The sequence below is a fragment of the Grus americana genome, chromosome 1, assembly GCF_028858705.1.
Source record: "Grus americana isolate bGruAme1 chromosome 1, bGruAme1.mat, whole genome shotgun sequence".
NCBI lineage: Eukaryota > Metazoa > Chordata > Aves > Gruiformes > Gruidae > Grus > Grus americana.
In genome coordinates this window covers 60,755,049-60,768,964 of record NC_072852.1, presented here as the reverse complement: position 1 = coordinate 60,768,964, position 13,916 = coordinate 60,755,049, and the positions used below count along the sequence as shown (strand labels likewise).

Sequence of the window (13,916 nt, the reverse complement as noted above, 5' to 3'; positions counted from 1 at the left end):
TAGGGAACTTAGGGAACCCTGGAGTACATAAAGTTTAACCAAGTCAAAGAGGAGGAGGCCATCAGCTGCACTCCAGCTCTGCCGCCTGTTATGGCAAATGAAGCACGGGTGCCCCCGTTTGCCACACTGCCGGGAGGAACTGCCTTCCCCAGGGCTCTCACAGCCCAGGGGCTGGGTGCTGCCCCTTCCGCCCTGCACTGCACCCCAGCAGACAGCACCTCACAGCTCAGGGGACGCACTTAGAGGACTCTCTGAGTCACCCACCAGCAACAAAAAACCAAAGTGTTTTTTCTGTTTGCTATTTAGTGCTATGCTAACCGTGATGGGAACAGCACCTGCACGAGCCCAAGCGCACCGCCAACACTCAGTTCCTGGCAAGAAAGGAAGCGCTCGCCGTCGCTGCGCAGCACGTCCCTGCACAGTACGTCCCTGCAGCAAGCCCTGCGAGCACAGAGAGAAGGAAGGTGCCACTGAAGGCACCACCAGAGATGGTAGCTTTGACTTCCCAGAGGCAGTAGCTCTGTTTTGGCAGGTCCAATCTGTAAGTTAAACCATCTTGTTCTTAATCAGAGAGTAAGATTAATGCAGTGAGCTATTTCTCACTAAAAAGAAGCCTGCATCCAAGGACTGGGTTTATTGCACCGGCTGAAGACAGACTCAATGCAGACACCCCGTGCAAGCCCCAAGGCCAGCAAACCTTCTGCTGCAGGTCATCATCCAGATGACTGAATTGACTACAGTTAGGCAGGGAACAGATGAGTCCCTGCTGTCGGACAGAGATGTGCAACAGCTCCAGGGGTGTGTTGCAGACCTGGATCTCCTGCCTGTGGTTTCCCACCAAAAAAAAAGAAAAAAGGACCCTAACAATCAGTCGCCAAAGCTTTTTCAGTCTTTTGGGGAAGGGAGGGAAGTACATCATACATTAATAGATATTTCTGAGTTCTCAGTAACCTTCCATGGAAGCAGAGAGATGGTTCAATAAACACATTGCCTTTTTGGTGTTGCCAAAATGCTTCTGCAGATCCACCTGTATGATTTTAATATTGTATGCCTTCCCTACCTGTCAGTTTTTAAATTTATTTTTTAAAATGCGGATTAAAAAAAGCTAGTGGACAGCCCTATTTGGAGAAAAAAGACAGACTTGAATTAGAAAAACATCCAGGTTTAAACAAAAACTGGGAGACATACTACATCTTTACTCTTACTTTTTTAGGTGGTTAGGAAACCAGCACTCTCCTCCATACAGCACAACATATAACCAAAACTAGCACTAGTTTTGCAACAGGAAACCAAAACTGACAGCACTTCTTGCATTCTTGAATGTTAATACATAAACGCCGATGATCAAAAGAGTTAAGGCATACACGTGAGAGCCATGGTACACAATTTCTGCTTGTTGTAAAAAACTGAAATTTGTCTCAAAGGCAATGGTAGGTAAAAGTTGAAAGGAGAACTGTGTTTGAGAAATGCTTATTTATTTCTAAAGATGAATGTTTTAAGGGTTCCCTTGCATTCCACATCAGAGAGTCTGAAATATTTATAGACAGAAACCTCTGCATGGAACATGCACTTCGGCAGAAGATTTGAGACCAACAATTTGTCTTTCAGTCACTGGAGGCTAATTCACGTTTCTAAGTGAAATGGTTTTTGTTTGAAATTCAGCAAGTGTGTCTCGGACCTGAGAGATGGATATCTGGAACAATTCCACAGGAGAAAGCAGGGGAAAACAAGAAACTGTCTGTAAAGTCAGAGCCACAAGGACTCACAGCAGTGACTATTACTGCATGTGCTGCTTCTGAACCCGCAGCAAGAAGAGTATTTGAACTTTAGAGAAACCAATAAGCACAAAGTGATTAAAACAGTAGAATGCCATTATGCCTCCTGAGATGAACATTTTTCAGCCAAGATCCTAAACTTAAAGAGATGTTTCATCAAAAGGCACTCGAGTCCATCAATCACAATCTGCTCCTTTTACACGAGTCCCTGGCAGGGCTCCACTCCTGCTTTGAAGTTTTATTTTCCTCCAGCCGCCCTCTTGTGTCTGCATACAGGCTTACAAGCAAGCTGTGAGTGAGGTGGACCCAGCAGGCTCTGAGAAAGACAAATCGTAGTTATCATACTCTTGTCATAACCAAGTTGAGAAAACAGCACTGCATTGCCCTTCTCTTGGACCCTGCAAGAAATTCTGCCAGCTGCACATTTCTTTGCAAGATCCATCAACTGAAGTCACAAAACATGATGGGTTTCAAGCTCGTGTATGTACTTTGAAGTGGACAACAGACATTTTAACCACAGAATAAACATGACACAGACACACTGCAGTGTCCATCTTCCTGGTTTATTTGTGATCCCCAAAATGATCCAGTGGGGACGGTCACCTTCCCCTCCAATCTTGGTTAATGTAAAAGAAACAGCAGAAGTCACATTGTACTGGGTCTGACCCTGCAGTTGGGCTCCCTTAAATCAGAGCTGCAGGACACAGCGAGCAATATTATCCAATCCAACTCTGACATGCTCAGGACTTTGCAAAATGTTGGATTAGCACATCTATAAGTTGTTAAGTCACAACTTTTACTGGGCAAATGAAACCTTTCAAAGCAACATACTCAGTCCTACTAGCATTTCCAGAAGATCGTGGAAAACCTATGTGTACTGAGCCAAGTACACCAGGTGCTGTGTTAAATGGGAGAGGGTGGGGGAAGAGGGAGGACTGTGCCTAAAGCTTAGCTAGTTCTTCTCAACCCAAGAGGGAAACCACTCCCAACTCCAGATTTCTTACCCAATTGCCACAAAACATGCAACAATATAGACTATGCATAAAGGTATCTGCAAACAGAGCAGTCTCTCCCTGCCCAGAAGCGCTATACCCTATCGGAGTACTTCTATATGCAGAAAGAGCTCCAGGCACTCAGGTGTGGAGACAGCAGGTCTAGTTCATACACCATCTTCGCTGATGGAGGTGGTCTTGCAGCACAGCAATTAGTGACAACTCAGGCAAGTCTGAAGTCCTGCCTGTGGAATCATCAGGCAACTTGTGAGAGACTGCATATAAAAACCAAGACTTACTTATTTCTTTGCCCTTTCCTCACAAGAAAAGAACACCGGGGGGAGGGGAGGCATTAATTATGCCTAGGAGTGGTTAAAAATAGGGGTATCCTCAACTGTTGTGTTTCCAGAACAGGGATGTGATATCTGAACATCCTACAGAGTCCAAGCAGTGTGGGAAGATGATGGTTCTAGTCAGTTTTGTGTAGGGCTTGGAGATGTTGGTGAATTTCTGCTGCCCTGTCAGTTCCTAGCCTTTTATAACAGCAATAGGTCTCAGTTTAATGGCTTTCTTGCTGATGCCAGCTGCATGGCAGGTGTTAACCACATCTGTCACATTCTTGTAAGACTCTGGTGCCTGGAGGGGGAAGAGAAAAAAAAAAAAGACAAAACTATAAACAACCCAAAGTCACAGGAAGTTAGATGTAGGCTTTTGATATCCCCTCTTCTCTTCGCAAAAATACAATCATATGAATTGAGGGAGTAGAAGTAGGTGAACATATTGACAATCTGGCCACCTTACATATCTAAGAAATCCATGAGACGCTCACCTTTCCAAATAAGCTCTCACTGTATTTCAGATGAAATACTAGCTATTTTGGTTTGGTTTTCCCTATATTCTCAGATAATCCAGTCCCCCAGCACGTGAGAATGTCAAGCCTCATTATCTGGCAGGAAGTCATTCCAACTTCCTCCTTACAGCCTTTAAGATTTGTCTTCACTGCCACTTAGTGACAGGAATCAGGGTCGAAATCTAGAGCTTCCCCCTCCAGCATTCTGACAGGGAAGCTGCTCTTAAATAGAGATTTTAATGCCATCACCATGTTTGTACAACACTAACACCCATAACAGCGTACTTCCAAATAATTAACATGCTTCTATGAGTGAGGCTGTGAACATAAAAAAACATTCTATCATGTTAATGCAGAGGAACTGGAAGTCGTAATACTCAATGTTTTCTAGACATTCAGAGTTCTCTTCTTCTTGAGCAAATATAGGAACTCATCTTAAAAGAGGCGGATCTATCATACACTGCTAATAATCTACATGACAGCTGCAGTGTAAAGTAAGTTTAAAGCAGGGAGAACGTAATTCAAGAAGAGAAACCATAAAAAATAACTACTTTTGTGATGTTCACACAGACTTCTCAGGGTTGATAGTATTCATCCCTGTCACCAGGCTGAAGAGGAAAAAACCATACCCCCCAAAACCTGTCAAACAGGCATCTCCCCTTTCAGCAGGGTTTTAGGGACAGGAAAGACTTCACATTAATTTCCAAAAAAATTGGATAGCTCTATCAGAAATCGCACAAGCTGTATGTTTACAGTACTAGCGATCACTTAGTACTGCAAAAAAAATCAAGTCAGGGAGGGTCATTCAGCCAAAGTGCAGGACTCCCTTTTCCCCTCTCAGATAATGAAGTATTAAACTCACTTCTTCCATGACCAGTTTGGGAGAAGCAACACGGATGGCAATGCCCATGTCAGCCAGCTTGTCCAATACATCCTGGAAGTCCAAGTTACGTCGAGATTTGGCTCGAGACAGTGCACGACCCTAGACAGCAGTTTTATTAGTTTTATTTTTTTGTAGCAGTTTGGAAAAACAGAATTCTTTCTTATTAAAGAAAAACATTACATTATAAGTAAACACAGAATGGCTGAGAGCAGAGACCACACTAAGCCACAAAACGAGAAATTAATTTAGATGGGCTCCTGCAAAAATCACACATCTGGTATGACGGTTAGGAAAGTTCCACGTGTATAACATACTAGTCTGTAAGTGTCTTTTTACCAAAACCACGTGTCAGACAGTGTTCAGGAGTCAGAGTTTTGCTAGAAGCTATTTATCTTCCTCAGTCATCCTGTCTCACATGGTAAATAATGGGAGGAAATAACTTCTAACTCCTGAGGAGTTTTATATGGACAGCCTTAGCACAGTTAATCTTTCTTGTTAGCTCAGAGATATCTGAATTTGGTAAAAGGAGCTCATTCTCCACATCTTCATCCTAACATTTGCCTTGTAAAAGCAGCACCCCCTAAATTTTCTGCAGGAGTAGTGAAAACTATTCAGTAAGGGACAAAGAGGACTTCCAGCCTGCAGTCCTCCTGGGCTGGGACTACTGTGGCAAGGCTACTCTCTACTTGTATGACCAACAGATGAATCACACACTGGATGACCCTTGAACAACTTTGTTCTCTGGATGACAGTCCCATTCCAATCCCTTCCTGAAATAACTTTTTAACTTACAGCTCCATGGCAAGTAGTTCCAAAGGTCTCAGTCATGCCTTGCTCTGTGCCAGTAAGAACGTAGCTACAGGTGCCCATAGTCCCACCGATCAAAACGGGCTGTCCAGTCAGCTGTGGATGCAAAGTATTAATTCACAAGGAAAAGCCTAAAACACTCATTCTTAATAAAAGTCTGAGAGGAACCATTATCTCCAGAAAAGGAGGTCAAGTTCACATTCTCTCAGAGCATCCCTGCTTGCCTCGGGTGCCTGGTGGAATCATAGAACCATAGAATGGTTTGGGTTGGGAGGGACCTCAAAGATCATCTAGTTCCAACCCCCCTGCCATGGGCAGGGACACCCTCCACTAGACCAGGTTGCCCAAAGCCCCATCCAACCTGGCCTTGAACACTTCCAGGAAGAGGGCATCCACTGGAGAACTAACTGCACTGAAAGATGCAGACCAGCAGATCAAAAGACTTGTGTCCAACAGGCAGACAAAGCAAATCACTGAAGCCTGTCCTAGGTATGAAACACTTGATCTTCCAACCATTGTGGGTGTGGAGCAGAAGAGGGAGCTCAGTGTCCCAAAGATATAACACACAGACAAGCTGCATATTGCCATCCCACTAGGGTTCCAGTGCTGTTAGCTCAAAAAAGAAACTCACAGCATTTAGATCTCTGATCACCCTAAAATTGTCTAATTCATCCAGAATTGTCTTCTGATTTCCTTCTCCCACAGATAAACTTACTTGATAATCGACAGCGATAAGAGGATGATGAGGAGGGAAGGCCCTGGTTGATCCCTTTCTGTGCACCAGCAGAGTCCGCTCCTTTCCGTCCACTACATGTTGCTCCACTTTGGCAATGTTGTGAGACACATCATAGATAACGTGCATATCAAGGTCATCTGGGGTTGTGTTGAAGACTTTGGCAAAGGCCTAAAAAGACAGCAAATCAGAATGTTAAATATAAGAAGGTAACGCTGTGTATGTGTGGGAGATTTAAAATCTTTTTAGGAATTAAAAGGAACAAATTTGCTTGAAAGTGTTTCCTACTGGTAAGTCAGTGACCTAAGTGCTTGGCATGGCAGGTAAGAAACTTCAGTCAAATTCACGCACAATGGAATTGAATAAAACAGCTCTGGGTGTGACAGAATTGGACTGTCTAGATTGTTTATCTGCCCATTGGCAGCTTTAATGCTGGAATTCAGTCAGACATCAGCTAGGCAAATTCTTGCAACTCTGAAAAGATGGCTTCAGCAGTGTAAAAACAATTTTCCTGTATACACTTCTTCCGATTCAATGCATTTTCAAAAATATTGCCTAGAGTGGCTTCTCCAAGTACAATCCAGTGACGTTGTGAGGTTTTAGATGGATTGCCATGACTGCAGCTTTGTGTAAGTCTCTCCAGAAAACAGTTTAAGAAGCACCAAAAAAGAAAGTTATGCTAAATAGTGCAGCTACTCTGTGTTCCACGTGTCTGGGATAAAGCTGGAGATGCGTACCAAAATATTTGCATCAGAGACAACTCTGCTCCTACCTGTCTTGTTAGAAAAGTCATAGAAGAGCGGTTGACCCATGCATAGTTTCCAGCAGCTGCCATTCCCTTCAAGTAATCCTGTCCCTCTGCAGAGGCAATCCTGGCACAAGCCAGCTGGCGATCATTCACTATGATTTTGTCCCTTTTCATAGCTTTTTCCATAGCCACCAATGCATCTGGGAAATAAAAACAGTAAGGCTGACTTCTTAATTTTTTTTCATTCTGTGATATTAACATGGGAGTCTATAATTTATATTGTGAACTCATCTGTCCAGTGGTCAAACCTATGGCTTCTTCTCAAATGCAAAAGCAAATCTGTGGCAGAACATTATCAACTGTTTGCAAACAGACAACCCCTGCCAAGGCAACTCAGAACAGACTCAGCAATTGTGCTGCAAGAAATGCTCATTGGTGCTGGAGTTTACTGTCAATAACAAGACCATACTGAGGAGTTTGCTTCGCTCCAGGTACCTATGTCAGTCAGATCATACCTGTGGCAACCTGGTGGCCCAGGCCTCTGCTGCCACTGTGGATCATCACGCACACCTGCCCTTTGTGGTCAATGCCCATCTTCCTGGCAGCATATTCGTTGTAAATGTCATCCACAACCTGGATCTCGGCGTAATGATTTCCGGCTCCCAGGGTCCCCAGCTGCCAATCACAACACACTGATCAGACAGTGCTAATAAACCAGCCTCTGGGAGCACAGGGGAGAGCTATGGGAATACGGGCAGCAGAGAGAATTGCTGGAGCACAGTTTCGGTTTTAGAAAAGCTTTTCCAGAGGAAAAAAACCCCACAAAACCATATAAACTGAAAGGAAGTAGAACACAGTAGCATCATCGCTGTCCTCTTTGTTCAGATTTATAATTATTTTTACTGTTGGAACAAGACTGCAATTAAACAAAAGGATCAGGATCTACAGACTCTGCTGCCACTTTTTTCCAACTTACTTTGGCCTAGTTGAAGCATGGGAAGAGTACAGACTATTGAAAATTCATCTTCCATTTGTACAGGCAAAGCAGACATAGAATCATAGAATGGTTTGGGTTGGAAGGGACCTTAAAGATCATCTAGTTCCAACCCCCCTGCCATGGGCAGGGACACCCTCCATTAGACCAGGTTGCCCAAAGCCCCATCCAACCTGGCCTTAAACGCTTCCAGGGAAGGGAAGAGATATACAGTCTTATACTTGGTTGTAACTCCACAAGGAAGTTACAACATCCTGTTAATTAAGTACTTCGAACCTTTCAGTAGACTAAAGCAAGATATTCCATTTCCAAGCCCAAATTGTTTCAATTCCAAAACAGGTGATCGCTTATTTGCAAGGCAAATGTGAAAATTGAGGACATAAGATTATTATGAGGTTAAAATGCTATAATCTTGCAGCACCACAATTCATAGAAGTCATATAAAAGAGAGCTTGACAAATGGTAGTATTAGCATAGCCATCTCACAAGTGTTCCACCCAGAGCAATGAGATACTATGTATAGAAATTAAGTCCAATCCTTGAAAGTTATGAGCCAGTTTATTTACTATGATATCCTTCCCTGCCCTGCTATTAATTTGATAAGCAAACAAGGAGAAAAGCTGCAGAATAACTTGCCTGTCTCTTAAAAACAAAACCACATCTGGATGGGGAAATGCCACCAAACATGAATTCCAGTACCAGGTGTTAATTGATGAAAAACTGATGGCCCTAGGGACCTTGGGTATGCCCAGTATCTTTCCCTCTGTTACAGAAATTATTCAGAAACAGCCCCACCATTTCACCATTCCCCCTGCCCAGAAATGCAAGGCAGAGTTTCAAGACAAGACACAAAATTAGAGAACTACCCGCTAACTGTTACATTCGAACCCTAGGAGCACTCTCAGCCCTCCTGACACATAACATTACCTGAGGCAGGCCCCTCTTCTTTGCTCTTGAGGAAACCTTGTTGGGGTCAGCCTGCAGCATTCTTCCATATTCCTCACAGTGCTCCTTGTCCTCTGCCCAGGCATAGCCTTCCCGGAGAGACCAGTCCACACCCATCTCTAGTGCCTCTTCCAAATCCCTGCAATTATCAAACACCTACATAAGGTGATTATCCTTGGAAATACTTGTAACTCCACTGGATATGGCCGTGAGCAACCTGATATAACTTTGTTGTTAGACCTACCTTCAGAGTTAGCCCTCCTTCATGCAAGGAGTTCGACGAGATGACCTCAAGAGATCCAATCCAACCTATGTTATTCTACGATTTTATGATCGGCCCCCAACTCCCCTAACAAGGAGTCCAACTTCTTAATACTTCATGAAAATCAAGCTCTACAAATATATGAACTTTAGATAGGTCAGTACTTTTTCCTCTTTGTTCTGTGGGGAATATCCTATTTTCTCTCTCATCCCTTCCAAAAAAATACCCTTATGTTCATGGAGGTTTTCTATCAGAACAAATGAGAACCTTCCAAGAACTTTTAGTTATTTCAGGGTTTTAAATGGGGGAAGAAACAGCTGACTTTGTGCATTTATGATTATGCCAGTTCTCCTGGTGAAGCACATATGCAGAAAAGACGGAAAGAGGTTTAGAATTACTTTTTCTCTCTTAAAGTCTCTCACTGATGAATCTTTCATCCAAATAAACACCAGAGATGTCCCCTCTAGTGATGTCTGCACAAAGTCTCTTACTTGGCACTCATGGGGATGACACCTTTGGAGCCGACACCAACAGGAATGTGGTCAAACATAGCCTGGGCGAGCTGCTCCTTCACAGGCTGCACATCACTTTCATCCAAATTTGTACGTAGTAAGCGGACACCACAGTTGATATCAAATCCGACACCACCTAGAAGTGTAAAAAAAGCCGTAGAGTTAATAAAGAAAGCGTGCTGAGCTGATGGTGAGCACTTTCTGAATATTCATCTTAAATCGGTGTCCCTGCTGACAGGGAGTACAGACTAAATGCTGTCATCTTACGCCTTCTTTCCGACTCAATACTGGAAAAAAAGCAGAACTGCATTAAGTTTCATTTTAATAGCTTTACATGAAGTCTCAGATTTCAAGACAGCCAAAAATGTAGTCTTGCAGAGAAAAACTTGAAAATTCTTAAAAAAAAAGCCAAACAAACAGGTTTTCAGTCTTGAACATATGCTCTACAGACATAGCTGTACGATTGCATAGAGAGCTCTGTGTTTACAAAGTTGCTCCAGCCAAACTGTCCAAAATATACTGTCCACAGAAAGTAGAGAGGATGTTCCTGTTCTTCTGCCTAAGGTCAGAAGAAAAGTGACAGATCTTAGCATGGCTCCCTGATCTAAGATGTTCTTAAAAGCAAGTCCCTGAAACCAGGTCCTTTTTGAATCCACACTGGAATAAATAATAACTGGTTATAGCACGTGATAAATACTTATAAGGAATATTAAACTTCAGTGCTGAATGTTTCACTTAACTCTTAATATTTCATAAAAATAAATGTTGCAGGGCAAGGCCCAGTGTGAAAGCCCTTTACTAGTGAAGGTTCTGGTATTAACTAGTGTCAGAGGGGGGATACCAGACCAAGACATCTAGAGTCAATCAATCAGTAGAACTGCCTACAGAAAACCTGAAACATGAATAACAGGTACAACCACAAAAGCTTCTCCACACCTCGGTAAGTAAAGACCCAGGTGTTTATTTAAAAGACAGAAATAATTTAAGGTCACATTTTTAATAAAGTATAGGAAGAGTCTCAAAAGATGTTTTCAAACATTGCTCAAAGAAAACAGTCAATTCTTTATCAGCCTGGCAAAACCCAAGTTCAAAGTCTTGCGCTCTCCCTTCAAAACCGACGGATATCACAAGCCCAAGTCAAAAACACAAGTGCAATTCTCTCTGTACTGTTTAGATGTTTTCAGTGTAACCACCTGCTCCATAAAGAATAATGATTCTGAGTGCAAGAATTAAGCACCTTTTAACTCCCTATAATTCACATATTTTTTGCTTTGGTTCTGCATATAAAGTACTGTAAAGACCTGCCATTTCAAAAAGTGTTTTTATGCCACCATGAACATTTCTCAGGGCAGGTTAAGTCAGTCACAAAGTACCCTTACCTGGTGACACCACTGCTTCAGGATCATTCATATCAAAGGCAGCCATGTTGCCAATGGCAAACCCATAGCCAGAATGGACATCTGGAAGGCCTATTGATCTCTGAAAGAGAACAAAGGAAATTTTAAAGTTTTATGAAACTCTGTGCTGCACAGAGTCACCTTGGTTACGCTTTGCCTTGTGGCAGCAGTAGTCACACTTACAAACAAATATACCAAAAAAAGAATGGATGTTCAGATGAAAATGGAGTACACATATCAATTCAGGTAAACTCCTATAGCCACTGGAGTGGCAATCAAAGAAAGCACAGAACAGCTGATCTCAATCTGAAGCAAATGCCCATTGGTTATGCAGCTGAGTAGCCCTCTTGGCTCGATTGACCACATCTCAAGAAAACTTAAGAGGAGCTTAAACAGCTAAATGTAGGAATTGTGATGTCAAACTCAATTCTAATCTAGCTTTTACTTGGACTCAAGTCCTTGCATTCAAAACTTAGGCAGGCAATAGCTTATGAGCAGGGTAAAGCAGAGACATAAGAGTGAAGATGAGTTCATCTTTACCAAGTTCCATCTAGGAACATCTGCAATACTTAAATACTGTAAATGTAACAAGGGAAGAGTTCAGTGCTACAGAATGGAATCATAAAACAGCAAGAATTTTCTCTTCTTAGCTGTGTCATCAAACACTGACCAAAGATTGCACCCTGTAGGCAGGAAAAAGTCATCCTTTTAGGATGATAACCTGATAGGATAAGAGCTGTCTCATTTTAATTTATAAAATAATATCTTTTATTGAAACTTTTTATATTACTACTATTTAAAGAAAGCAAGTATGTGCTTTTACACAGCTCCACAAATTCAAGGTATATTTAGTCTGGCAAGTTTATATTAGGACACCACCATAATCTACTTAACCAAAAAAGCAAGCCCCAAACACCCAGAAAACTGTCAGAAATCAGACAGCGTGTGTTAAACTGTTATCACACATTAAAAAGAACAGTAGTTTTCAGTGGGACTGTGCGTTGCTTCTGCCTCCACCTGCCAACACCAAGAAATATCTTGGTTTGGGGGAAAAAAAAATAGTGAAGATTTGAATAGATAGATGATTATAACATCACTCCTATGAACTACCAGCCAAAATTGCCATTTTAACAGGCTGCTACTATTCTACCTTACTCCCTTTTTGGTTGATCATTAAGGCATTTTAACAGCATGATGGGCTACCTTTTACTGCAGCCAGAAATTCAAAACTCTTGCCAAGTCACCACGACAAACAATTAAAAAAGGACAATTCCATTACTTATTAATATATAAAATATTAAACATGAAAAAGATCATTTCCACATTATACTCGGAGCTTCTTGAAAAGTGACTTAGTCTAGTATTTTTCTCCTGCATCATCATATCTGATGCTTTGCTTCCAAAAATGCAAAGGGCGAGAGAAAGAAGTGTTGAATGCATGGGAAGGCTCGCTACCAGCATTAGAGCAGCAACAATAATACAGACAACAATACCGCCTCCTGCTCTCTCCTCACTTCTCCATGCATTCCAGGTCAGCAGAGGCAACTCAATAAACAACAAAGAGACAATGTAAGCAGCAGGGGAAAGGTGGCTCAAGCAAACTCAAACAGCATAAAACAATGCTAAAAAAGCTTCATGTCAAACGCAGTCAATGAAGTAAGTGGATACTTCCCTTTCTGACAATTTAGTTTTACGGCCTACAACTTTGGTCCATACCCCTTCTCACAAAGAAGTTCTCATTTGGATGGCAATAATAACTGGCAAACAGGAAGAGAAAAAAGAGCTATTTTTTATAGGAATTACTCACATGAACGATGCCAGGTAATGCAGCCACATTCCCAATCTGTTTCATAGCAGGCAAAAAACCACCTGCACCTGAAAAAGAGAAAAAAAAAATTAAGCAAGCTGATAATTTACCACAGTAATCACAATAAAGCACTTTCTAAAGAGGTTGCTCTAAACACTGGCAAATCAGAAGTCAGTCACCAACGAGTATTCTAATCTGGTATAAAACACCTAGCATTATGCACAATCTGCAGTTTCATTAAATGACGTATTATGCTAAAGTCTTCCTTCTGCTGTGTTAGTACCAACGCAGACCGATCTACGCTAACAAAGGAAGAGTGTTGCCACCAGCCCAGCTGTCAGATCTGGATCCAGCCCTGTGCTCCAGCCCCACACAGAACAGACAAGCCTGGGCTACAGCCCCCACCAAAGTAAACTCTGAGAGCAGGCATCCAGGGAATGGTCCGGAGGGCAGCGGCAAGGCTGTGCCCACCCATCACATCTGGGCACAGGACATGCTACAGCTACAGGGGACACCGCTGTGCTGCTCACCAGGCCGCAGCGGGTGGCAAGGCGAGAAAACTCGTTTGCTGCCTCTCCAGACCCGCCAGCCGGGCCACGCACCGGGCCTGCCCCCACTGTCCCTGCTACACCCGGATCCCTTCAGGGCCCACGGACACCGTGGTGTGTACCCAGGGGCTCAGTGAGGGCTTCGAGATCACGGCAAGGAGCGTGCGAGGACACCCCCGGATCAGAGGGCCCCCACCCCGCTCCTCCCCACCGCACGCACCTCCGCCGCGGCAGGCGTTGCGCAGCTCCTCAAACATCAGCTTCTCCAGCGGGTCGTTCACGTAGAAAACGCCCTCCACCTGCGGGAAGAGCTGTCAGGGAGGACGGCCGGCACCGGGCCCCAGGGTGGGCCGCCCCTCAGCCCCCGGGCACCCAAGGGCTCCTAGTTGAGCCCAGCCCCCCCTCTCCCCCCACGCACGTGCATGTTCGGCACGAAGCCCTTCTTGATCCGCCAGCAGTTCTTGTCGATCTTGTCCAGGTACTGCAGCTCATCGTTGTAGCTGCGGCTCATGGCGGCGGCGCTCCCGGTCGGCGGCTCCGCGTCAGCGCGGCCACCAACACCCGGCCAACGGCAGGAACAGACGGCGGTCGCCGAGGGTCACGCTGATTCAGCCGCGGCAGGCAGCCGACAGGAGCCGCCGAGGGTCAAACTTCATCCGCGGA

At 43.7% G+C, this 13,916-nt stretch overlaps 1 protein-coding gene across 1 annotated transcript; it reads right to left on the bottom strand.

Moving 5' to 3' along the window:
- Positions 1–2,322: 2,322 nt before the first annotated feature.
- Positions 2,323–13,915, bottom strand: RTCB (RNA 2',3'-cyclic phosphate and 5'-OH ligase). Its single transcript, XM_054805582.1, has 12 exons — positions 13,672–13,915; positions 13,474–13,552; positions 12,706–12,773; positions 10,881–10,980; positions 9,481–9,637; positions 8,710–8,866; positions 7,304–7,463; positions 6,813–6,988; positions 6,023–6,211; positions 5,293–5,403; positions 4,480–4,599; positions 2,323–3,403 (listed from the first exon to the last, which is right to left on the bottom strand). Exons 1-12 carry the CDS (start codon positions 13,762–13,764, stop codon positions 3,296–3,298), a joined length of 1,518 nt encoding a protein of 505 aa, XP_054661557.1. The 5' UTR covers positions 13,765–13,915; the 3' UTR covers positions 2,323–3,295.
- Position 13,916: the final 1 nt, after the last annotated feature.